The sequence below is a fragment of the Ursus americanus genome, chromosome 12 (assembly GCF_024610735.1).
Source record: "Ursus americanus isolate L20-20 chromosome 12, mUrsAme1.1.p, whole genome shotgun sequence".
In the NCBI taxonomy this organism is placed as follows: domain Eukaryota; kingdom Metazoa; phylum Chordata; class Mammalia; order Carnivora; family Ursidae; genus Ursus; species Ursus americanus.
This window is the reverse complement of record NC_142138.1, coordinates 66,654,461-66,681,997: the sequence shown is the minus strand read 5'-3', so window position 1 is coordinate 66,681,997 and position 27,537 is coordinate 66,654,461. Positions and strand designations below refer to the sequence as shown.

At 39.3% G+C, this 27,537-nt stretch overlaps 1 protein-coding gene across 1 annotated transcript in view; it reads left to right on the top strand.

The window, feature by feature from the left end:
- The window catches only part of NOTCH2 (notch receptor 2), a 159,341-nt gene that overhangs the window by 52,464 nt on the left and 79,340 nt on the right, over positions 1-27,537 (top strand). The window contains exons 3-4 of the mRNA XM_087866205.1: positions 18,803-19,062; positions 22,672-23,007. Coding sequence (XP_087722331.1) covers positions 18,803-19,062; positions 22,672-23,007 — 596 coding nt within the window. The remainder of the gene's footprint in view (positions 1-18,802; positions 19,063-22,671; positions 23,008-27,537) is intronic.

Sequence of the window (27,537 nt, the reverse complement as noted above, 5' to 3'; positions counted from 1 at the left end):
TCCTACTCCTAGAACTTTTTGGTTTTGACTTGATTTTTATGCTGCTTTCAGAAGCAGCCAGGTAAGCTCGTCGACACCATTTACAAGGTGTCTCTGAGGCAAGGAAAAGAATGGGTTAAGATAGCAGAATGATTGAAAAACAGACACTGAGAATAGGATCAGTTCATTCTCCTTGCTGAGAATTTAGGTATCCCGTCCTCTGACCTCTTCTGTCCAGCATATCATTGGCCTGATCTAGTTTGTTGCAGGGATCCAGAGTAAGCAAGTATCTGTTAGCCAAATCTTTGGTTAGCCCAAATTAGCTCATGTCCTTTACTGCTTGTTTCCTTTGATTATATAGTACATATCCAAACCCTCAATTATCCAGAATAAAGCAGGGCTGCCTATTCTGTGTGGAAAACATTTGACAATGGTTATGATTCTCTTGGCTAGACCGTGGTAGGGCCTTAGCCATTTAACTGCCTGTCCCTTTAAGATTTTGAAATGCCTGTTCTTGTGTAAGCCAGGCACATCTCCTTGATGAATTATTTTACTGGGCCCCTTCTGAAACTTCAGTCATCCTGAAAAATACCTCAGGAACCTCTTTGACTTTAATTCTCTGTCTTAGTCCTATTTGTGTATAATATTTGTGGTATCTGATTCTCTGCGTCATATCGCTAAAACTCATGGCCTTGCATTTCTGGGTCACTCTTAAAAAAATGGAGGCAACTTGATTACTAATGAAAAGTTGACTCATTTCCTTCCAGGCAAAGGCTGACACTGAGTATCAAGAGTTCATAATTAGTCTCCTCAGAAGCGATCTCTTTAATTGTAGGGCATCACTTATTCTTTCTTAAATTTTATAAGAATTAATGAGAGCATCAAGAGTGGAAAAAATGGTTAAGATAGGCATTGATGCTGTGTTGAGGGGATATATAAAAATGGTATCTGGAAAAAGGTCCCACATGAATTTCAGTGGTTTATTCCCTGCAAGTTTAAATTTGGAGCAGATCTTCCCAGACCATTGTTTTATACGCGCATCATTTTTAGCCTTGTGAAATTTATCAGCAGGTCAGATTCCATAAAGAGATTTGCGGTGTCTACCACCGTTCTGGTCTGAAGAAAATAGGCTGTCATGGTTTGGCCAGTTTGTTTTGGAGAAGATGGTAAGGCCTTTCTTTCCCTTTTAGGTTCAGGATTCTTATTTATTCTCCATATCTTGTTTAAATGTATTGTTCTTTGCCTCTCTGTACTTCCTGTGAGGGGTTAGCTGAAGTGTGAGTTGTGCAGCAGTTCATTTACACCAGTGAGCACCGAACTGTCTGTGCATTTAGAACAGTGATTGGTAGGCAGTGTGGAGGACATAAGAGACACAAGGCACAAATTTTGTGCCAGGAGCCTGTCTCGGAGTGGGTCAATGGTCAAGACACACACACAAGCGCTGACTCCAAGCGTTAACATTAGCAAGTATAGTTATCCTTGGGCAGTATTGCTGAGGGAGTTCAAAGCCAAAATTGTAGAGTTATCATACTTAGGAGGTTAAAAGGACTTCGACAAGCACTTTGCCTACTCACTTGGTTTATATGTGAGGAGCCCAGGGCTTACTCTGGCCAAGTGACCTCCCCTGGATTACATAACTGATTAGAATGTAGACTGGGACTAAAAATTGTTCCTGAGACCCCTCTAGGCAATCTAAAGATTCAGCACTATTTCCTCTCATTCTTGGTACCAACCCTCAAGGAACTAATGTGGGTGAACACGTATATGTGTATGTGTGTATAGATGTATCTGTATCTCTAAATAGAGCTATGTATGTATCTAACGATATATAAAGAGATAAAAATGGAATAAAAAAAACCTTAGTGCTTTGTGAGGCAATTTTAAAGTCCAAGAATTTGAACTCTAGCTATACATTTTATTTTTTAACATTCCATGAAATGATACAGTGTGCAAATTCTTTTCAGTGCCTCATAAGGGAGGTCTATCCTATATTAGTATCCCAGGGGCCATGGAACATACAAAATGGAATCATACAATTTTAGAGCTAAAGGGAATATTAGAGTTTTTTGGCCTAGGATGTTTTAATGCATGAGGAGGCTGAAGCTCAGAGAATTAAAGTGGGCTGGTACAAGGTTAATTTCTAGTGGCTATCAAAAAGATCTGGGGACATGCTAAAGTCTTTGGTAAGAGATTTGTAAAACAATATACTAGTTACATTTTTATTCTTATTCAGATAAAAAATAAACTCATGACTTTATATGTATATATGTAATACCTATATTTTAGAAAATATATTTGTTCAAGTATGCCCTAAATACATCTCACCTGCCACTAGGCAAGGGTTTTTTAAGCAGAATGATACAGGAGAATGTAGCCACGTCAGGTATGGCTTTACCTTGACTCAGTTTAGTAGGCAAAGTGCCTCCTCAGAGTTAGTGTGAAAACATGGGTTGGGCTGTGATTTATATTATGGTATCTACCATAGTGCTGTTTTTTATTTAGATTTGGGAGATTTTATTTAGAACTTCAACTTGGTTGCTAAGTACAGGTCCAGCCTGGGCCATTTCAGGGTTCATAGTGTCTGTTTTACTTACTGCTCCATCTTTTTGGGGTAATGCATTTGTCTTCACTTTGAGTAAACTTGAGTGTACACTTTCAGGATGCTTGTTTGAGACTCAGTTTCTCTGGTTTGGAGGGCTATAAATCATTGTAATATCTAAATTTTTTTTTTTTGATCCCTTGGGCCATGGTTCTCTTAAGGTAAGTAGTGGTTTTTGTCATAAGTCACCATATGAGGGTTATACACCATAATTTTTTCCCATGATGTCCATTATTTTTATTATCTTTGGTTCTAATTATGCAGAGATGTGGCCGTTGACAGTGATGACTTTTTGACCATTCGATTGCCTCTCTGAAATTAAACATACGTCATTACAAGTGCTACTAAAGTTGCCTGACTTCTAGTAAACAAGAAGTTACCTAAATTTCAAGCATATGTTTTGAAAGTGTTTTAACTGCCTACGTATACTTTAATGCTGCCATGGCCTTAGAGCAGGGATCATAAACTAGTAAATGTGTTAGGCTTTGCTGGCCAAGAGGCACATTGAGGATATTATACAGGTACTAGTATACCCCTTTAAAATGTAACCATTAAAAAAATGTCAAAGCCAGCTCCTGGGGTGGAGATCCAAAATCAGCTGGTCTTCACCCAGGGCAATATTTGCTGACCTTTACCTTAGAGCCTAATAGCCACTGGAAACATCTTTCAAGTGCGTATGGTATAAACTGGAAAAACCATTCTTTGTGGTAGGTTTTTTTTTTTGTTTTTTTTTTGTTTTTGTTTTTAGCATACAAAAGAAGTTCTTGAAGCAGATGTTGCTGAAGTTAGAACAAAGAATTATGTCTGAGTCCTCCTGTGTTAGTTTTTGGTTGATGCTGCTTTTCTAGTTGAGATGATCTATACTGGAGGTCTACACAAAAGTAAGATTCTGTTAAATTAGTGAGTGGTATTAATAAAATAAATGAAAACATTACATTTTTTTGACAATAACTTTTCTGTTACTGCCATAAAAGTAATAAATGCTGATGTCATTAACTTTGTGAAAGTTATCCTTTGTGTGGAAAGATTTTGGGTGATTATTGTGATGGTGATGGTTTTAATAATTGTTCTCAAAAGCTTGTAATCTAGAAGAAAGCATAAATAAAGCAAATCTAATCCCAGCAGTATAGTTAGTGTAGAGTATGCTTCCAAGGATAGGCACCAGTAGGCTAAGACGCACATGCGCTGCTAGTATCTTCCATATGAGGAGGGCTTTTGGGCTTTGCTGTTGTTTTTGTTGTTACAAGACTGCAAGAATATGTAAAATAATGATAGTGTTGTATCTTTACAAGAAATAATCTGTATGGTATCTAGATGTGTGTCAAATAAATTTTCTCATTAGACCACTATTTAGTTTTGCAGGATTTTCACTTTGTTCCTGTGGAGGCATAGACTTGGATTTTATACAGCAGATCAGATACAGAGGAAGGAATTTCCAAAGCTGAGGAACACTTTATTTTCAAGACACTTGAATTTGAATATGTAGTTGACCCTTGAACAACACAGGGCTTTGGGGCAGTGACGCCTGCACAGTTGAAAATCCACATAACTTTTGACTCCCCAACAAACTATGATTGCCTACTATTAACCAGAAGCCTTAGTGATAACCTAAACAGTCAATTAACACATATTTTGTATATGTATTATATGCTGTATTCTTAAAGTAAGTTGGAGAAGAGATTATGTTATTAAGAAAATCATAAGAGAAAATACATTTATGGTACTGTATTGTATCGAACGAAATCTGCTTGTATGTAAACGGACCTGCCGAGTTCAAACTCCTGTTGTTCAAGGATCAACTGTGTACTAATACAGGCATCATTTGTGGGAAACTTTTCTATTCTGTTCAGCATTTATGAGCATTGTGAAGTGCCAGATCATAGGCTAAGAATTACTTTATTTGTATATGCTTTCTCAGTGTTTTTCAGTCTTTTTATCATTATCACTCTTGCCCCAAAGAAGTCTTTTAGATGTTTTTCCCTAATTCCCCCATACTCCCAAAGCAGTTTTAATATCACAGATATACCGCACTTTTTTTAAATCTCCTCTGGCTCTTTGGAAGGCCATAAACCATTGTAATATCTAAGAATGACCCCCAAGAACCAGTTTTTTACCCCTTGGGCCATGATCTTATCCTTAAGGGAAGTTTTTTTCTCGCAGTAGGGTTAGTCACTGTTAATTTCTTTCCCCGTGATGTCCATTATTTTTTATTATCTGTGGTTCTAATTAAGGAAATTTAAGTTGGGTTTTGTAGTGTTTCAGGGCATTCTGAAATTATATTTAATTTCCAATTATCCATGGGAGAATTTTTGCATACCTGCATGTGTGAGTCTCCCCTCCCCCCTTTTTTGGGGAGAATGATTTATTTAGAACCTATAAAGGAATATTTTTTATCCTCTTCAAGAATAAAGAAATGCAGATTTTTCTCCAGCCTTCTCTTACATTCAGGTTTGGTTTGATAGGATTTGGGTGCAATTATCATCATTTATTTTTTGGGGGGAAGGGGGAAGGAGAGAGAGAATCTCAAGCAGACTTCACGCCCAACGTGGAGCCCAGTGCGGGGCCCAAACCGACAACCCTGAGATCATGACCTGAGATGAAATCAAGAGTTGGATGCCCAACCAACTGAGCCACCCTGGTGCCCCTGGGTACAATTATTTTTGAACTAGGAATCTTTTCAGACCAAACCATAAGCTTTTGGAGCTGTTTCACTTTCAGACATTTTTTTGGACTTTAGAACTTTGAAGGCAGTCATCCACTCGCGCTGGGGAACAGAAAGCAGGCACCCATACTCATTTTTCTTCTCTGAAATCTTGTTTAATTTTTACTGTTCAGTCTCTTAAGAATCTAGCAGTTCATGCTACTGAGGCTACTTCGTAGGATGTTCTATTCCTCAGGATTCCAGGCTTCTGGTGGTTCGTATAACCAATGTTTTATCAAAGGTTAATAAAAGATTAATAGAAGTACAAGAGAAAAAAAGGTGCTGTGTGTGTGTGTATGTGCTTGCACGCTCATGCGTGTACACACACATGCGTGTTTTAGGTAACTTCATATTTGGGGGGAAAATGTGATTTAAAAAATCTCCATGTGGGGTTGACTAGTCCATTTTGAATGATTTAGGGGTGAATGAGGGTTAAGAAGTCCTCTGTATTAGGAATCTTAATTAGGTTTGATAATCCTTTGGATAAATAGTTCAACCTGATGGTTCCCAAACTTTGAGCCTTTTTAGGATTCCATGGACCCTTGCATTTTCCTTTGTACTTCCATTAAGAATGTGAGCACTGCATAATTGAAAGCTTTCTATATACTAATTATTGTGTTAGTGTGGTGGTGAACGGTTCTTAGTCTGTTGGGAAGACAAATAATCGAAATAAAGGATAATGAGTGATATGATATATTAAGGTTATGGGAGTGTGCAGTGGGGGAATCAAGCCTGTTTCTCAGAGGAAAACATTTAAGCGGAAGTTTGAAGGAATTTTAGGGCTTAGTTCTGAGAAAAGGATCAGGAAAAGTGTCTTGGGCTGAGTGAGCAGCATGTACAAAGGTCTGGAGGTGAGAAGTGGTACACTGTAGCACTTTCTGGGAGCTGACAGAAGAATGTAATGCATAACGGAGAGATGATCTTGAGTTGAGACCATTTTCCATCTCTTGTTTGAAGTGCAATGCATAATACCAAACTCCACTAAAAAAATCAATAGCCACTATATAATACCTTTATATGTTAATAATCCTAATAATATCTGCAGTCCATTTAAATAAGGACACAGGACATTCTTTAGTAGTCTAGAGAATGCTCTGTAAGTGTTTGCAGACTCCTTGCAGTGCTAGTACAGTGAAAAGCTTGGGAAAAACTGGCTTCAGTCATTCATTTTTGCCTATTATTGTGGAGGGTGCTTTTTGTAAACTCAGATGTTTGGAGTATGTTTGCCATGCTGTAATCAGAAGTAGACATTTTCTCAGGGTTAGCACAGTAGAATATGGCAAGGCACTGAATAAGTGCTGGAAGACAGAGGGAAGACCACCTTCTATTATAGCAGGAACGCAAGTCTTTCAGCACTGTTTGTGTGCCCTTGCCCAGTCTTTCAAGTGATGATTGAAGAGCCTGGGTGCTTGGTTCAGCTTTTGAGTTCTGATAAATGAGCCTGGACTGTAAACTGGAAGATAAGGGTGTTTGCAAATTCTTGTGTAAATAAAGCATGGTTTCCCATTGCAGTGGTTACTGATTTCATAGTCTCTGATGAAGATGAATGATGCCCTGAATTAACAGCTTTAAAACTAGTACCACTGCAGCTTCTTTTTTTTTGGTTTGGATTCATTAAAATACATGTCTGTTTATTGCTTTATTTGAATGGAGAAGGGGGTGAAAAACCTGCACACGCAGAAACCAAGTGAGGTGGAGTTTCAGAAGATAATTCCCAGCCACACAGTTCCCCGTAAAATTCTTTTCCTGTGGGAAACTTTTAATTTGGAAGCTTTCAGCCTAATGTGGGAACCAAGATTAACATTTTCTGAAATACTTCTACAAGAAAAGCAGAAATGTACTGTTCAGGAAGCTGAATTTACATAGTAGAAAAATGGGCTGTCCTGCAGTATTTGGTAGTCTTTGTTTATTAGTTGTGGTAAAAACTTGTGTGTGCGTGTGCATGAGTTTGTGTGTGTGTGTGTGTGTGTGTGTGTGAGAGAGAGAGTATTGATTGTATATTTGTCTTTATTTCCTTTACATCAAACCAGCAAAGCCCTAGAAAGTGTGTTTTACCACAAACCAGCCCAGTACTGGGCCCTAAGCATACACAGATACTTATTTTTTTTTTTTTTTAGCTCTTTTTGTTTTCTCTTCTTGCTGAGTAAGCTGTAGTATTTCCTTTTCTTTCTTTCTTTCTTTTTGGGGGAGGGGAGTGATTGTGGGAGTAGGAATGGCAAGAAGTCAACATGACGGAGCTTCTTCCCTTTTCTTCCCCACTTTACCAGGAAGTTAACTAGGAGTCTTCCTGTGTTGTTTTTTAATACCAAGTCAGTAATTAGCGTAACCCAGTTAGTTATCTTTACACAGAGTTATAGAATGAAAAAGTTGACAGTCTGATGAGATATCAAACTGGAGGCATGGAGTAGGGGGACAATGAGGTTAGACTAGTGGGATGGTCCTCTTGAATGCCACCCTCAGTGTATGTAGGCTTGATTCCGTAGGCTCTGGGGCATCTAGAAGTATGTAGCTGGAGCCTTGGCAATTAAATGCTATAGAGGAACTTTCACTGGTTACAGTTAGCCTTGGCTGTTAGCAATTATTTTTATCTACTTTAACATGGGGAGCGGGGGAGGGGGCAGGAAACTGAACTGGCATTATGGTCACAGGAAAGAACAGACTGATTTGGGGACTTTTCAAACTGCAGAACTTTGTTACTGACCAATGCTTTATTTGGTTTCTGGGTTTTGTTATTTTTTTCTCCTGCCTTTACCTCATTTACCTTAACGACAGCTTCCCCCCTCTAGAGCTCAGCTAGGGCAGGCTGCCAGTGTGGATTGGGGGGCCGAGAGGTCCAGAGCAAGAAGAAAGTGGGTTGAAAGCAGAGTTCTGTTTAAAGAATTTTCTGCTGGAAACTAGCCCAGAGGGAGTAAAGAGGCGCTTTAATGAGGAGCAGCTGCGGGGCCGACGCAACCCACATGAGACATTTTTTTCCCCTCCGTTCCACATTCTGTATAGTTTTTTAAAAAATCATGATTTTGAAATGGCTGTTTTGTGAAGCACGCTTCTCTTTTTCTTCCGCTTGTATGCGGTGGAGTTTTGCTTTGTTGTTTTATTTTCTTAATGACCAAATCCTCACTAAAAAAAGCTAAAGGCAGAGCTGCAGCAAAGCCCTGGATGCAATTTGGGCTCACCCTGCTGATATAGAACATTTGGTGGAGAAAACAAGGAGAGAAAACACTGGCTTTTATTTGGAAAAGGGGGCTTATTTCCTGCTCAGGCTTCAGTCATCTTGGAGCTGACACAAGCTGCTACAGTGTTTTAAGCTTTTCTGTAGATGAGTGGCTATTCACTTAGGAAACTTGAAAGAACAACATTTTCTGTCCTGTATTACTGGGGAGACTGGTGCTGAGCTGCAGCCTTTGTCAGATAGGTTGGAATTGCTATTCAAATCCCAGCTTCCTTGAAATCTGTAAAGTGGCTACATGTAAATGTATCCAGGCTGCTGGTGACATGTGAGAGTTGGGGTCTGCTTCTCATCTGTTTTACTGGGGGGGAGGGGGGAGGGGGCAGTATGGGCGTCCTTCCAGTTGGAATACTTTCTAGTTCCAGGAGGAGGAATCCCTTGTTTTTCTCTTCCTTCTCTCCCCCCTCCCCCATCCCCCATGTGTGTTTGAACAGTAACAATGAAAGAGTGGACTTCTTCATGTCAGAAATGGCAGACTTTTTTAGAAGAAAGGCAAGTATGTATCTGTGTATGGGCCTGCTAAATATTCAGATTAGTTCATGGAATTATTTTATGGGGAAAAGCCCCCCAAAACTTTTCCTGTATTCACAGCCTCCTCTGTTAACTGTAGTCTTTCAGAGTTCCAAAACTAGAGAAGGGGGACAGAATAGAAGGAAGTCACTGAGAGAACTACTAAAATAAGTGAAAAATTCCTTTCAGAAGGGAGGCATTCAGACAGTTTTGGGAACAAAAGGCAGCTGTTAGATTTATTTGTTTATTTGTGTTTTTTTTTTTTTAAGAAATTTTTTAACACATACCTCTAGTTCAACATACAGGCTATTTTCCAAAAATTATACTTGAGGTAATAACTTACTAGAACTACAGATTTCTGAGAGAATTTGAATGATTAGCCCATGTTTCCAGCCTCTGACCAAACTCAACTTGAGCCATCTCAAGAAGGGAGCTATGGAAGTTCTTCTTTTCAGGCCGAGAGTCTTAATTTCCACTCAGACTAACATGGTATATGGTATACTTGTATTACATTTGAACAGGGACTTGCAAATTTGAAAGATCTCTTGCCTTAGGAAATAGGGGTCCTTTATTTCTGTCTCATTTACCCATTTATCTCCTTTCTTCCCATGTCCATAATTCTCCTTAGCCTCCTGGGACATGAGGATAATCTTATACCTCAGAATGATTCTTAGGGTTGATTTGGCCCATGTTCTACCAGGCAGAGCACAGTGTGGGTTTGGTAGGGGATTTGGAAACGTATTTGGATCGAGAGACCGACTTTATCTATCACATGAAATTTAACCTTTTTTGGAACCAGTTGCTTAGGAGCTCATGGTATTCAAGGTACCTGTACCAAGTATCTAAAGACATGACCTTCTGTACAAGATATGAAATGGGAGTCTGAGAAACTCAGGAAAGACATAACGTAACAGTGGCTTAAAGTAGTGCCATACCGGTAGAGAGATGGGTGAGATGGTTTGGAAGATGGATGGTAATGGAAGACATAGATTTTGAGCAGATGGAAAAGTTTTAGAAGATTTTTATATAGGGAACAGTAGGCAAGAGTATGGAAGTAATCTGGAGTGTTTTACTAAGGAGTAAGGGAGTTGATGATAGAAGTAGGGCAGACAAGTAGGCGATAGATTCTAGGAAACTTGGATACGAAGTGCTGGATGCTAATGCTGGTTTCTGAGCAGAGAAGTGACATGATCAAAATTATGCTTGAAAAGGATTTTCTGTAAGTAGTATTAGCAAGGGATTTCCTGGCTTTCCTTATGGAGAGATGTGAATTAGGATGCTGGTGCAACCAAGATGGTAGAGCTGACTGAATAGATGCCAGTGTTGGGGCAAGACCTAGTAGAATATGTTCAGTTAAGTACTGTTTTATGTTTTGATAAAAGATCTAGGTAAAGATAGAGATATAGTTGTAGATGGTGCAAAACTGGGGGAAATTGCTAGATTCACAGACGGCAAATTTGGGGCAGGTCAGTTAGCTTTGGTGTTCTTATCAGTAAAATAGGGGTTCAGACTAGTTGATTTCTGAGATATGGTGCAGTGCTGAAATTCTGTGATTATAGAAATAAAGTGTAAAAGTTATCTCAGTCAAAGAAACTTGGGGTAAAGATTCAGCATGGTGACAGTTCCAATTACTGCGTTGAAAAACGTGTTGTAGGGGTGCCTGGGTGGCTCAGCCGTTAAGCGTCTGCCTTCAGCTCAGGGCATGATCCCGGCTTTCTGGGATCGAGCCTCGCATCAGGCTCCTCTGCTGGGAGCCTGCTTCTTCCTCTCCCACTCCCCCTGCTTGTGTTCCCTCTCTGGATGGCTGTCTCTCTCTCTGTCAAATAGATAAATTAAAAAAAAAAGTGTAAAGTATACGATGCAAGAAATATGGCATGAGTAGTTCGTGTGAAAAAAAAAGATCTGGCATTTTAACTGTATGTTCAGTAGCTCATAATAGTATTTTGTGGCCTCTAAAAAAGTGAACATAGCTTTATGCTGCAATATAGTAAAAATACAGTGTCCAGATAGTCCAAGCTTTATGCTGTGCTGGTAAGATCATGTGTGTTTTCTTCCCCCTCATTTGTGGCCCTTTGTTTGTTGTTTTGTTTTTTAAGATTTTATTTATTTATTTATGAGAGAGAGAGAGGGAGCATGAGCTGGGGTGGGAGGGAGAGCAGAGGGAGAGGGAGAAGCAGTCTTCTTGCTGAGCAGGGAACCCTGAGATCATGACCTGAGCTGAAGGCAGATGCTTAACGGACTGAGCCACCCAGTGCCCCTGGGGCCCTATGTTTTAAAGAGGTTTTTGATGAACTGGAATCATCTCATAGGAGGAGGCAGGATGGCCCAGTGTTCGGGGTACATGAGCTTTGGAGTCATATGTGGGTTTGAACTCTGCCTCTGCTATCTCTTAGCTGTGAAATCTTAATCCTTCTAAGCTTCAAGGTCCTCATATGCAGAATGTGGATCATAATATACCAATACTGTTATAGGGAATAATAAAAGAGATAATAGCTGTAAAATGCATGGCAAATACATAATACACAGTAAGTGCTTTAAAAATGTTGGTCACTATTATTACTATTATTAACTTAAGGATGGAAGAGCCACTAAAATGGTGAGGAGATCTGGAAATAATTTTATACTAAGAAATAGTCCAAAGTACTGAATCCTGTAAAAAAGAAACCAAAGGGTCAATATAACTATATTTAAGTTCTTAAAGGACTACTCGTTAGAGAAGCAGAAGGCTCATTTTTTATTCTAGAGAATGGTGATAGCCACTAAGTGAAAATTTTAGGGAGGCAAAAAAATTTTTAGATGAGATATAATTCACATAGTATTAGATTTACCCTTTTAAAGTGTGCAGTTCAGTGGTGTTTAGTATATTCCAGATATGTGTAACCATCAACAGTATCTAGTTTCAAAATGTGTTTTATTATCCGCACCCTCAAGAAGCTCTCTGTGGTTTCTGTTTTCCCCTCCTCCCAGCCCCTGGCAACAATAATCTCTTTTCTAACTCTGTGGATTTGCCTATTCTGGACGTTTCCTAAAAATGAAATCATACACCATGTGGTGTTTTGTGTCCGGCTTCTTTCAGTTAGCATTATGTTTTCAAGGTTCATCCATGTCATAGCATGTATCAGATCACCATTCCTTTTCATGGCCAAATAATATTTTATTTATTGTATGGATATACCACATTTTATGTATCCATTTATCCATTTTTAAATTTTATTTATCCATTTATCAGCTTATGGACATTTGGGTTGTTTCTACTTTTTGCTATTATGACTAATACTACTATGAATATTCTTTACAAATTTTTGTGTGGACTTACATTTTTAGCTCTCTTGGATATATACCAAGGAAGAGAGACAGAATTTAAGACATCAGAAAGAAAAAGCTTTTTTTTTTCCTTTTTCATTTATTTATTTTTTTAATTCAAATTCAATTAATTAACATATATTATTGATTTCAGAGGTAGAGGTCAGTGATTCATCCATCTTATGTAATACCCAGTGCTCATTACATCCCATGCCCTCCCTAATGTCCATTGCCCAGCTACCCCATCCCCCTAGTTACCCCATCCCCCCAGCTCCCTCCCTTCTAGCAACCCTCAGTTTGTTTCCTATGATTAAGAGTCAAGAAAGAGCTTTCTGATAATGCAGTCCACCCACACTGAAAACTATTCTGTTGTTGTAGTAGTGAGCTGTTAATTTTATTTTACTTAACAAATGCATGGTGTTTACTATGTGCCAGATACCATTCTAAGCACTTTACAATTATTTAAAAACCCTATGAGGTAAGCACTATTATTAAATCCATTTTACAACAAGGAAGTTTAATAACTTGCTCAGGGTCACACATCAAGTAAATGTGGAGCTGTAATTGAAATCCATGTGCTCTGGTTCTAGAATCTGTACTCTTAATAGCAAGAACAATAATAACTTCAAGCATTTATTCAATTCTTACTACTACTCAGGCACCATGCTTAACTGCTTACATTCAAGTGGAGACTGGCAATCATCTTCTAAGGATATCTTAGAAAGAATTATCTCATTGGGTAGAGATTACCTTAGGGTGTGTTGAGTCTCAAGATTCTGTTATTCCAAGGATAATATCTGGCCTGAGGCTTTTAAGATGATCAGAATTGATATCAAAAAGGAAACTGTAAATATGAATGGGGAGTGTTGTAGGAATTCACTTAATAAGACTTGTCAGAATATGATAATGTTACATATAACTTAAAAGCAGTAACCAAAAGTGAATGGAATTGATATCAAAAAGGAAACTGTAAATATGAATGGGGAGTGTTGTAGGAATTCACTTAATAAGACTTGTCAGAATATGATAATGTTACATATAACTTAAAAGCAGTAACCAAAAGTGAATGGAGACCTTAGAAAAATGGAAGAATTAAAGTTTCATGTGAAAATGATCCTACTTTTCAAATGTTCAGTTTCAAGTACTGCAGAGTATATTAGGGTAGGTAGATGACGTTTAGTAAACGGAACATATGGAACTGGAGCTGTTCATGTGGGTACATGAAGGTAGTTCTTCAAAACCAAATCAACAGCAACAACAGTAAGAAATGCATATGAGAGGAAAGAGCAGTGCATCCCAAACTTAAAGTTTCCCCATAATTGATGGGGAAGAAGGAGAAGAGGAATCAGCAACCTAGACTAAGAATTTACCAAGCTTTGAGATAGAGGGAGTCCTAGAAACCAAATGTAAAAAGATTAAAATGATAGGAGATGTGGTCAGAGACACCTCCTATAGGACAGATAATTTCCTTAAATATTTTTAGGTTTATTCTTAATTAATCAACTTATTTAGAGAAGGGGTGGGGAGGGGTAGAGGCAGAGAGAGAGAGAGAGAATCTCAAGCAGGTTTCACGCCCAGCTTGGAGGAGCCCAACTCGAGGCTCTCTCTCACAGCCCTGAGATCATGACCTGAGCTGAAATCAAGAGTCGGCTGAGCCACCCAGGTGCTCCAGGAAAGAGAATTTCTTTATGATGAAATTTCAGACTGAACTTGACAAAGGGAGAGTCATTGCTCTGAGAGCATAATTTCTGGGTGATAATTAGAATGAAAGTTTTGTTGCAAAGGGACAAGTAAGAACTAGATGGAAGAGAGGGAAACTCTCTGTAAAATTAAGCCGCAGTTACAGGAGTTTGGTTGTGGTGGAAGAAGAATTTGGAAAGGGAAATAGGGCTTAGCGAAAAATGTTCACTAAAACATTTTAAAAGAGATTTGTTAATTTAAGAGATTTGTTAGGTTAAAAGAGATTTGTACATGTTTTAAGGTAAAGGAATAGGCTGATTGATGTCTAGCCCTCTAGAACATTTTAAATAAGAAACTGAGTATTATTATATTAACAGTAGGTCTAGTTTCACATAGAAATAAGATCTAGTTCTATTTATGAACTTTGGGAGAGTAAGTCAGTTGTACGTTATATTATCTTACCTAGAGTAAAAACCTCAAGCTTTCTTCATGGTGGTCTACAGACTCCTCATGATCTGCCTCACAGTACGGCTCTCATCCATTTATCTGCTACTCTTTTTCTTAATCCTTTTGGGAGAGCCGCAGAGGTCTCCTGGCTATTCCTCAAACATGCCAGGACTGTTTCCTATTTTAGGTCCATTGTATTTGCTGTTCCCCCCTCCTTGAACACACTTTCCCTGCATGGCTAGTCCTTCACCTCATTTACGTGTTGACTGAAATGTGCCTTCTCAGGGAGGCCTTCTCTGATTTTCCTATTTAAAATCAAAATATTTCATTTAACTACATCCTACTGTTCCCACTTCCATCCCTTCCCATCCCCCGTTTCCTGTTTTATTATTTTTTTCATAGCACTTAACTCTACCAAACAAATTATGTATTTTACTTACTAATCTTATTTTTTGTCTTCTGTGACTAGAATTTAAACTCCACAAGTTCAAGGACTTTCCTAGCACTAGAACAATATCTGGCACGTAATAGGCACTTACTAAATGTTTGTTTCATGAATGAATGAGTGCAATATTCTTTGAAGAAACTGAAATGAGAACATTCTTCTTTGTCATCATTAACATCATTATTAATAAGCATGTTGGATGCTCTATATAGCATTGGGCATCATATATTTTCTTACCGAGGAGTTGGCAAACTTTCTTTTTCTTTTCATTATTTTCTTTATTTATTTGAGAGAGAGAGAGCGCGAGAGATAGAGCACAAGTGGGGAGAGGGGTAGAGGGAGAGAGAAAAGCAGACTCCCTGCTGAGCAGGGAGCTCAAGGTAGGACTCGATCCCAGGACCTTGGGATTGTGACCTGAGCCAAAGGCAGATGCTTAACTGACTGAGCCACCCAGGCACCCATCAAACTTTTCTATAAAGCACCATATAGTAAATATTTTTCAGGCTAAATGGTCTCATCACAACTACTTAACCCAGTAATGCATAAGTAGCCATAGACAATCCATAAATGAATGAGTGTGACTGTGTTCCAATATGACTATTTATGGACACCAAAATTGAATTTTACATAATTTTCAAATGTCGTAGAATATTATCTTTTTTTTTTTTTTGGCATTTTTCTAACCATTCAGAAATGTAAAAACTACTCTTCGCTCATGGGCCATACAAAAATAGGCAGTGGACCATAGTAGGTCTACTAGCTGTATTTGCCCACCTCTGCTTTTACTGGTTTCTTTTTTTTTGTTTTTTTTTTTAAAGATTTTATTTATTTATTTATTTGACAGAGATAGAGACAGCCAGCGAGAGAGGGAACACAAGCAGGGGGAGTGGGAGAGGAAGAAGCAGGCTTCCAGCGGAGGAGGCTGATGTGGGGCTTGATCCCAGAACGCCGAGATCACACCCTGAGCCGAAGGCAGACGCTTAATGACTGAGCCACGCAGGCGCCCTTGCTTTTACTGGTTTCTTAAACATACCTTAGTTGAAACTTATTTTCCTGTACTTCGTAGGGAACAACAATGAAGATTAAACCCTAGTGACGCATAATTCAGGAATATTCTTCTTTGGCTCCAGAAAGTTTCATATTGTTTCATTTCTGTTTTCCTGGGAACCTTATGTTTTCTTTACATGTTTATGATATTAACATTTAAATAAACTTGCATTCTCTGAGCAGATGCCATCTGATAGTGTTGGGGAGGCGGCGGTGGTGTAATAGTCCAGGAGCAAAGCTGGGAAAAGCCCACCCAGGTTTAAAAGTTTGCCATTATTTATAAGGTGAATAATTTCCGTATGGGTGAATCTAGAGTTGTCAGCCAGGCTTAACGCCCATAGGACTGCCACTGTGAGTGAGAATTGTGTTGCAGTTTTTAACATCATCCATAACAGACTTCTTACATAACTTACAAATGCTTTTAATAATATAGCTCAGGGATAATTTTGGCTATGCTACATTGACAGATTTTGTTCTTCTACTTTAAAAAAATCAGAAAATAACCTAGTATCAAATCAAGCTGTGATTTGAATAAAGCATCATATTTTCCTCAATAAGTTTAAAGAGAGAAAAAATGTTTTTCATTTGCAAAACTTTTTAACATACGGCTCTTCACATACTTGATTTTGTTCAGTTCTTACAACAATGTAGGTAGCTTTATTAACTGTTTAAAATGTGAGAGAACTAACAGTGAAGTTAAGTAACATGTCTAAGGTCACAGCACCAGGACTCACTCCAAACAGGCCTTCTGACCGTATGAGATGCAGACGCCTCACAGACCCTTCAGCCAGTCTTTGGTTTTAGTGCTGTGCCCCCTCCTTACTGCCTCTCCATTTCTAGCTTCACCTGCTCATGAAGATGCTCAGAACTCGAGCTGCTCCTGGCTCTGCCATGCTTACTGTATTCAGGTCTAGGAAGAGGGGAGGAGTATGTCACCAGTTACATCACTACCACTGGAGCTACCTACCAGCTCTGTTTCCTCCTCCAGCCATGTTAACTACTGCACAATTCTTCTGGGCGTGTTCTGTCTTAGTTCCTTAATATCTGGTCCCCCTCCTTTTCTCAATAACTGGGACCTCTGAAGACCTCACCTTGCCAACCAGTGCCTAATGAAACATCTTGGATATGATTCGGCAAAGATAGGAAGGAGGAAAACACAACCCCGGTGCTTTAAGTGTGGGCGATAGGGAGAATCAGGACATAGAATCTGCACATAGGGAGGGGTGATGGGAGCTGGTTTTGAGGGGGGGAGTTTTATTGGTTTAAGTGTGTCATCTTTGAGGTAATGATGGAGCAGCCTTGTAGACCTAGTTTTCTATCCTCCAAAAAGTAAAATGGAGAAATAGGTTCAACCAAATATCTGAGGCGACAGCCACATGGTAAAATTTATAGTTAGAATCAAAGTCTTTGTGTTACGTTTGAATGCTTCTTAGAGGTCTCATTTAAATAACCTCTATATTAGGAAAATGGGACTATCCATTCCTTTTTTTTTTTTTAATGCTGTTTAGAGAATGTAGGATTGTTGTAAATACTACACACAATTTGGGATGGTTGCATGTCTTATAAATCAATGGGTGCATATAAAAAGATTCCTCAACACACCACATGGAGAATGTTATAGAATGTTATTCTTGAATTGTTTTCTCTTCTTCACTTTGGCATTTGCATGGTACCTTAGGTATTTTTGTGTTATTTTCATTATATTTTGTGCTTTTTTATTTGGTTAAAAAAGCTGCCTGCTATTTATATCTGAACAGATTTAAGTTTTTAAAAAAGCTCCTTTGAATCCTTCCCCTTTCCTGTACCGCCTTTTTCTTTCTCCATCGTAGAGAAATGTAACCCCTGAACATAACCCAGAAATCTAGATACAGGCCAGTTGATGTCTCAATAGAAACAAGAAAAGAACTTACTATCTCTCAGTGCTTAATTGAGAGAAAGCGCATGATATTTTCTATATTCTAAATTGGAGAGGAGAAGTGGGTCAGTCCATGCATTATCATGTGAATGTCTTAATCCTAACAAATGACTTAGTCAAAATGAGAAAGGTAATGAATTTAAATAGACAAGTATCAACAATGCTGCACAAAAAAGTGCTGGTACACCATACCAGCCTATACCTACATGAGAAAAGCTGTGGTTGCATTTTCCCTTGATAAAGATTATGCTGACCGGCCATGGCAGACCATGCTGGGTCACCCACCTGGTATTCTGTCACCTACCAAGACTTGAAAGGACAGGAGAGTGTGTGGTTCTCTAAGCACCTTTTTTTTTTTTTTTTAAGTTTTTGTTTATTTGAGAGAGAGAGCAGGAGCAGGGGGAGGAGCCAAGGGAGAGGGAAAGGGAGAAGCAGACTCCCCCCTGAGCATAGAGCCAGATGCGGGTCTCATCCCAGGAGAGATCATGACCTGAGCCGAAGTCAGACTCTTAACCAACTGAGCCACCCAGGCACCCCAGCCTTAGTATTTTTTATTTATTTATTTATTTATTTATTTATTTATTTATTTATTTATTTATTTATTTATTATATTATATTAGTCACCATACAGTACATCCCTGGTTTTTGATGTAAAGTTCGACGATTCATTAGTTGCGTATAACACCCAGTGCACCATGCAATACATGCCCTCCTTACTACCCATCACCAGCCTTTCCCATTCCCCCACCCCCTCCCCTCTGAAGCCCTCAGATTGTTTCTTAGAGTCAATAGTCTCTCATGCTTCTGAACAAAGGCAGTTTTATAGGTTGCACCTTTAGGTCTCTCAATTCACAGTCTATAGTGTTTTCTTGAATGCACTGCGTTATCTTTTAAGTTTTTGGACTTACAAGAAGTCAGGTGTTTTCATGGATTCCTCCTCTCTTTTCCAGATGTCTGGAGGGTTTTTTGGGAGAATATTGTCAACATCGAGACCCCTGTGAGAAGAATCGCTGCCAGAATGGTGGGACGTGTATGGCCCAGGCCATGTTGGGGAAAGCCACATGCCGATGTGCCCTGGGGTTCACAGGAGATGATTGCCAGTACTCGACCACTCACCCCTGCTTTGTTTCTCACCCCTGCTTGAATGGAGGCACCTGCCACGTGCGTAGCCGGGATGACTATGAGTGCACCTGCCAAGTTGGTTTCACAGGTAATAAATGTGACTCTGGGCTATATTTTCCTATTCTCAGCAGATACCTTTCCTTAGCATCTCTTAGATCTTGACATGTAGTTCTTAAGGATCCTCTAACTCTGGTGTATGTTTAACATTATGATAAGGAACTAGAGTGTTCCAGACAACTATCTTTAACTTCCTTTTGAGATTTCTAAGAGGAGAGAAAGAGAAAGGCAGAAATATTTGACTGCCTAAAGTATATATGTCAAGATTGGGGATCAGAACTTTATTTCACCATCCCTAGAAGAAAAGCTGTCTGTGCTATTGATTACTTGCTGCTTGAAATCTCTCCCTAGACATTCAGGGCCCTGGTTTTTCTGGTTTTCTGTACTCTGACTATTCCTTTTGCTTCTGCATTGCTTTGTCCTCATCCATGAAATTTTTGTGTTCCTTGGAACTCTGTTTTGAGCCCTCTTTTGAGTCTTATCACAGCTCCCCCAGCTATCTCCAGTGGCTTCAGCTGTCATTATCTTCATCAGTTGCTGGTGACTCTTCTAGTCATCCATTTCACTCCCCCCTAGCCTACATTCAGGCTCATATTTCTAACTATGTGCTGCATATTATCCTTGGAAACTTGACAAGTACCTCACATTCAACATGTTGATATAAATGGGGTGGTAGTGATGTATAGTCCATGTATTTCAAACTAGATCCCCCTTCTCCCTTACCCCACTTAGAGTCAGGCCCCTAACCTAGCCCCTGAAGCACCTCTCACCTGTTTACTCTTCTCCATTTCCTCTCCTGCTCTGCAGTTGAGGTCTATCCTGTCCACGTTGGTGACAGGTCAGTCCTCACCTGGGCTTCTGCAGTTGTTTCCTAACTGGTTTCCTTGCTTTTACTTTCTGTCCATCTTGTTCATCTGTCCCATTGCCACATCTTTGATCGTGGATGCCAGTCATCTCACAAACTCACCTGCTTACAATGTCTAATGACTTTTTATCATCTGTAGAGTCGACTGCAAACCCTTTTACATGGCTTCCATAGCCTGTCATGGTCTCGGCCTTACATCTTTTTATAGCTTTACTTCCCACAAGCATCTAGCTCTAGTCACACCAACATTCTCATCATTTCCTGAAAATGTCATATTTCCTGTTGCCTCCATGCTGTTGCACACCCCTTTGCCTGGAATGCCCTCTTCTACAATTGGTGATTGCCCAATGTTATTTAAAATTCTGTCTTAGTGACATTTTTGTGTGTGATTCCTTTAAGCAGTCTCTATGTTCTGTTATCTAATGTATCACATTTTATTGTAATATTTTTTTATATGTCTTTCATCTGACTAGATTGTGAGTTCTTCAAAGGTGGGTCTGAGCTTTATTCAAAATGAGCCATAGATGTTTATTAAGTTAGATGAGGAAAGCAGAACCATTCAATATCTTGTTGCCCGCTACACTAGCAATTCTGTAAATCTGATGAACAAAAATTAAAAACGTACTCAGTAAACTAGACTGGATTGGTTAGTTTGGAACACTTGTTTTATTGATTTTTCATTAAAAGATGTTGGTGGTGGTAGAGGATAGTTAGAATGGTCCATTATCTTCATCACGACCATGACAGAATTGTTGTGATTCATTGAAGAGATTTGGTGGTTAAAAGAATAATTTTTTCCTGATTGTCAGTTTTGAATTGTTTTGTTCCACAGGCGAAGGGAAGGCATAGCCATTTAAAACATTTTAATCCTGACTAGTGAAAATGGCAGTAATGTCTTCTTAATAATTAAGATGTTACTCTGAAATGATCCCCATATTAAAACTTCTTCCTTTGCCCTTAAAAGGATCTCGTCTTGGTGTTTTGCAGGGCTCTGATTATTTTCACACATCTGCCACTTTTGTCTGTCTTTAGGAATTACAACAGTTAAGTTTACCCTTTTGGTTTTGTGGTAGCCCTTATACCCCACCTAGTCAGACCTTCTTGGGTTTATCTCCACTCATAGTTGAAGAAGCAGAGGTGGGAAGTTAGTGCCTGTACGTAGCACAGGTTCAGGGACCTTTCTGTTTCAGTTGTAGGCAAATACTCTATACACATAGTTGCCAGAAGGAACCATTTTTATCTCTTCCCTACTGTAGGTAAGTTCCTCTCAGAGGAATGAAGAAAAAATAGGAAGAAGAATTTTAGTTCCTTCTTTTTCTCTCTGCTTAACATCTTGAGATACATGTGCTGTGCCCAGTTTTTTTTTTTTTTTAAGATTTTATTTATTTATTCGAGAGTGGGAGAGAGAGAGCTCGCGTGCACACACATAAGTGGGGAAAGGGGCAGAGGGAGAAGCAGACTCCCTGCTGACCAGGGAGCTGGACATGGGGCTTGATCCCAGGACCTCAGGATCATGACCTGAGCTGAAAGCAGATGCTTAACTGACTGAGCCACACAGGTGCCCCTGCTGTGCCCAAATTTTTAGTGTACCTTTCCCCTTGGATGTGACATTCCTTGATAGAGAACACTTCTGTGTGCTCATGTGTCACCTCCTTCTTCCTTTTAGAAAAGCTGTCATGGCTTTCATTTGTTTTTCTATGGGGGTCAGATATTTGGATGTTTACCTAGACAACCAATTGGAATACTAACAAGTTCAGGGGGTTCTCATAATCTTAGGTAAAAACAAAAAGCTTAAGCTAATGAAAACAAAAATCCATATGAATACCAGATTTACTAATAGCATGGGAATTTTTCTTTTTTCTCTGTCTTTCTGCCTCAAAGACGTGCCTTAGGATCCAACACATCAGAGTCTTCTGGCTTCCTCTTATATTTTCCTACTTCAGAGTCCACAAGACGTACCTTTCTAGACCTTTATTCTCATAACAGCTTCTAGTTTTTTTCATAGATAAGTAGCCAGAGATTCTTCATCCTCTTCAAACACATCAAGCAGTATTTATAGCAAGACCACAATTAGTAAAATGTTTCCCAGAATACGTGTGTGGGTTGTGTTTAAAGGAAATAAAAGTAGCATTGACTTGTTTCTATCATATAAGAGGTCTGTTAGTGATTGTATATTGTGGAAAAGATCAATGCATTCTTCTATTCACTCAGAAGACATGCTTTGAGAGTCTACTACAGGGATCCAGCCCCTGCCCATGTTATGGGTGATATAAATGGAAACAGCAGATTTGGGGTGTGTATATACATGTGCAGATATGTGTGTGAGAGAGAATGATTTAGGGAGCTGAGAAGGGCAATAAGGTAACTTATGAGTAGAGTTGTCAAGTGGAAGTTCACTAGGTAAACAAAAAGGAAGATGGCATTCCAAAGAGAGGCGCAGCTTATGCAAAGACAAGGTGTGAGACAGTAGGGAGATCCATACCTTTCTTTGCCCCTGAAGGGATGGCTGGAATCCTGCAAGGATGGGCTTCATATGACTAGCCTACAGTCCCTGCAATGTGCTCCACTAAGTCTTTGTATTTGCCTGAGGGCGCCAGGCAGTGACTATATCAGGTGATCTTGAGGAGGCTCTGATTTGGGCCTCCTGTGAAGTTCAGTGAGTTTAGGGAGTCTCCACACAGTAGAGCTGTTGAATGGGTGGGAGACGTGGAATGTTGAGGTTGAGGCTGGCTCCCACTTCAGTGGGGAGCACTGAGTTCTGTTCTCCTTCCATAGGTAAGCTGTGCCAGTGGACTGATGCCTGCCTGTCTCATCCCTGTGCAAATGGAAGTACCTGTACCACTGTGGCCAACCAGTTCTCCTGCAAATGCCTCACAGGCTTCACAGGACAGAAGTGTGAGACTGATGTCAATGAGTGTGACGTTCCAGGACAGTGCCAGCATGGTGGCACCTGCCTCAACCTACCAGGTTCCTATCAGTGCCAGTGCCCCCAGGGCTTCACAGGTCAGCACTGTGACAGCCCCTACGTGCCCTGTGCACCCTCCCCCTGTGTCAATGGTGGCACCTGCCGGCAGACTGGTGACTTCACGTTTGAATGCAACTGCCTTCCAGGTAAGGACAGCCCCTAGTGTCTTGGGGTTGGGGGAAACACCTTCAGTGCAGAAGAAAGGTGGTGGGAGTGGCTCAGTTGCTCCTTTAGGAAATATCCTTCTGAGCAGGAAGAAGGGGAAATAAGGATTTTGTGTGGGGTGGGTTGCTGGTGAGGGAAGAGTTTTATGAGCTAATAGGGTCCATAAACTGAGTAGGGGGTAATTTAACATGTCAGATTTTATGATGATGAGTGGCTAGGAAATTGTTTATTGTCCTTTTTGGAGGAACAGCAAGAAATAAGAGAAACAGCTCTGAGAAAGAGACAGATAGGCCTATGGAATGGAAGGGAACACAATGAGAATTAGCTGTTGAAAAATATGTGTGATTAGTAAAGTGCTTTAAACTGAATTGACAATAATAGTAGGTGATCAACTTTCCTATATGCTTTCACCTCTGAAGGAATAATAGATTATTTTCCTACCTACCTAAATGTACCCGTGTACTCTTTTGTAATGTTCCCTGGGCTCCTGGCCCTCTCCATGTACCCTCTCTGACTTTGAGTAACCTTGCTCTGACTTGAAGCTAGAGAATTTTCGAACTGGGGTAATGCTGTGTTACTCAATGGGTACTTCTTGATGCATGCTGATAGATAAGGTATGTCACATCCAGACATAACTACAAAATAGAAGCCAAGAAAAGAGCAATACATGGGAGCTTGGGGCCCAGGATTCTGTAGAGATGGAGAAAGGAGCAAGCCCAGCCAATTCGCTAACCTCTTGTAAAAATGACGAGGAGGTTGAAAACCGAGAATTTTGATTGGGAACAGAACACAAGCAGCTGGAGCAGATGAATTAGTAAGCAACAAAGATTCCGTTTTTTTTTTTGTTTTTTTTTTAAGATTTTATTTATTTATTTGACAGAGACAGAGACAGCCAGCGAGAGAGGGAACACAAGCAGGGGGAGTGGGAGAGGAAGAAGCAGGCTCACAGCAGAGGAGCCTGATGTGGGGCTCGATCCCAGCACGCCAGGATCACGCCCTGAGCCGAAGGCAGACACTCAACTGCTGTGCCACCCACGCGCCCCCAAAGATTCCGTTTTTATACAAATATCCTTAGTTCAAAAACAAAAGAAGGAAAACTGTAGGGGGGAATAAAGTGCTAAGTAAGCAGAAGTGCCTCAGAAAGAAGTTGTTCTAGCTGCTCTTTCAGAAAATGAGAATCTTAGATTCTGGTGTCGTGGATGTGTTTCACATATAATGGGATTGCGTGTTTTATCTTTTGGGGATTAAAGGTCGTATGTTGGTTCTTGGTATAAAACCAAATGGTAATTAATTCATTTCATTCACTAAAAATTATTGACGCCACTTGTTTTCTGGGCACTGTGCTATGTGCTTGGAAAAGAGTGATACAGGATGCTGCCACATAATAAAAAACTTCATCCCATTTAACTGTAAGCCGCAAGAACAAGCTCTTAATTGTATTGCTTTCGGTTTCTTTTTCAATGAAGAATAGGTAATGCTATCATTGTAGACACTAAGTAAATTTTATTGACTGAGTATTATTGTCATCCACATTATCTTGTAGAAGAAATAACTAAAAGATATCTTTCTTCACTCCCATATCTGTTGGCCATATTTTAAGGGTTAAAGAAGGAGACAAATGTAAACAATTTAATTTTACACATATTCTAATAATCTAATAGTCTAAGTGGCTAATAATTGAGATTAGCATGATTTATTATTGAAAGCTAAATGTGTTTTTTCGTTTCAAGAAAATTATTTTTAATAGTTGCCCAGAACAAGAGGTTGATTTGGCAGAGAAATACTGACGGGAAGTCAGAGAAGTCAATAAAGGAAGTTTTTAGCTAAGAGAGAGTGATTGTTCACTCCCATAGTCTCTGCATTGTTATCCATTAGCCACGATAAGAACCTTAGGGAATTCTGAGAGTGTGTCCAGGAAAGGATCTGTCAAACCAGAATAGTATCTCCTCCTTGAGAGAGGAAATAACCAGGGATTCCACAGCTGAGAGGCTGCCAGGGCTCGTGGGATGAAGTAAGGAGATCTTGGCTGTCTTTTACGCTCTGCTTGTACTTTAAAGCAAGACATTTGTTTACTCACTAATGAAGTGGGCCTGTGTGTGTGTGTGTGTGTGGTTGTGGGTGTGTCTGTGTGTCTGTGTCTGTGTTGGGGTTCGGGATGGGGATGTGGGGGGGGGGAGAAGATTTGGCAAAGAGAAAACTAACATTTATCCAATGCCTTTTATGAGTTAGGCACTGTGCCAGGTACTTCTGCCTCCATTAGCTCAATTATACAAAAACCTTGGGGAAAGGTAATATTTTTCTAGTTTTCCCAGGTGAAACAGCTCAAGTTTGGAGATGTTAAGTGATTTACCCATAGTTCAAGTTTGGAGATGTTAAGTTTTACCCAAAGTTGCACAGCTAACATGTGGTTAGGCTGAGGCCTGAAAACCAGAGACGTTATTTCTAAAGCCTCTACATCTTACCGCATCGTACTGCACTGCTTGTCTATCCCTGAAGGTACTTTGAAAATGTGTGACACTTTTTGTTAAATGCTTTGACATGTTTGGATTAAAAAAAAAAAGTAGGAGATACTCAAATACTCTGTTACATATCAGCCTATGTATGGCACCATGCAGATATTTAAGATACTTAAGTAGACTAGTTCTTGCCTTTTGGGGTCGCATGATCTAAAACAGATGACATCAGCTTAGACAATGTATAAAAAGAAATTTAAAGAGAATTCAAAACAATAGATGATGCAGTATGTATTTACACAATTTGTAAGATTTTATGCTCATTGTTTTTATGTCCCAGGTGGAGTTTGGAAAGTATTAACTTTATTTCCATATAGGGAAATAGTGCCTGGAGATTATTTTTTCTGAGAAAGTCCTTTTCATAATGCAATACCATTCTCCTTGCCCCTCCTTCCATTGTGCTGCACACTATTCAAGAGACTAAAATGTTACTTAAAATAATAATCACTATCTCCATGTAAATAATACCCTTATTTGAAGAGAATCATTGTTTCAGTTCTAAAAATGGAGAAACCAAGTCAGCAGGAGGGACAAAGGCTTGTTATGGTATTAAGCAACTCCCGTGTGTGCTTCCTGCCACATTTCAAGTCGTTGCACTTTTAATTGAGGCCTACCCTAATCACCCTATTTCAAATAGTAACCATCTCCCTCCCCCCTTAATTATTGGCCCTGGTCTACTTTTTCTTTTTCTGTAACACTTATCATCTGCTTAGTATATAATTTGCACTATATAATTTACTTCATTATGTCTATTGTTTATTGTCTGTCTTTTCCAAATTCTGCCGCCCCTTCCCCTCTTCAGAGTGAAAGCTAGAATCTTTGTTTTTGTTTAGTGATGTATCCCAAGCACCCCAAAACAGTGCCAAGTTCATAAGAGGCACACAAATATTTATCAACCAAGTGAGTTTAGTGTTGAGAATGTAATTTTGGTCTTCTCCTTTTCTTCCTGGTACCATACTTCCTAGACTTAGTGTGGCTTCTCCTTTAGTTCTTGTGTACTCTGGTACTGGATAAGAATTTCAGAGTCCTTTTCAACTCTGAAAGTCAGTGAACCACACATAAGTTAGTGACTATTCAAATGGTCAAGTTATACTTCTTTTCCTGCAAACGACACTATAGTTACTGTGAGTTGATTTTTAAATTTTTATTATTGAAGTATAGTTGACATACAATGTTATATTAGTTTCAGGTGTACAACATAGTGTTTCGACAATTTTATACATTATACAGTGCTCACCACAGTAAGTGTAGTCACTGTCTCCATACAACACTATTACGATATTACAGACTATATTCCCTCTGCTGTTCTTTTCACCTCCGTGATGTATTTATTTTATTACTGGAAGTTTGTCCCTCTTTATCCCTTTTACTTCTTTTGCCCATCCTCCCACCCCTACCTCCTTTCTGGCAACTACTGGTTTGTTCTCTATATTTAAGAGTCTGTTTTGTTTTTTAGATTCTACGTATAAGTGAAATGATATGGTATTTGTCTTTCTCTGTCTGACTTATTTCTTTTAATGTATAATACCCTCTAGGTCCATCCATGTTGTCATAAATGGCAAGATTTCTTTCCTTTTTATGGTTGAGTAATATGAGTCTAGTATTTGAGTATTACCGTAAGACTCATGGAGAGGGAATTAAAACTGCAAAAGTGACTCATCTTGTGTAACAGAGAAAGAAGTGTTTCTCCACAGAGGGAAGAAAAAAGGAATATATTCAAGAGGGAACTAATCGAATCAAACCAAGGAACCATATTTCATTTTCTCCTTGGATGATCAACTGTTAATAATCCAGATCCTTTGTGGGCTACCATTAAATAAGTCTTTAGCAGAAGCCCTGAAGAGGGACACTCAGCCCGAATAATTTTAATGTAAGAGCAACATAGAAAATAAATTATTGGATCATCAATTCCCAGTATTTTTGGGTTAGGGCCGAATAGTGGGGAGAGAATGAATTAGGCTGTTTTTGTGTTTGTGAATATTTTAAAAAGTAGCACAG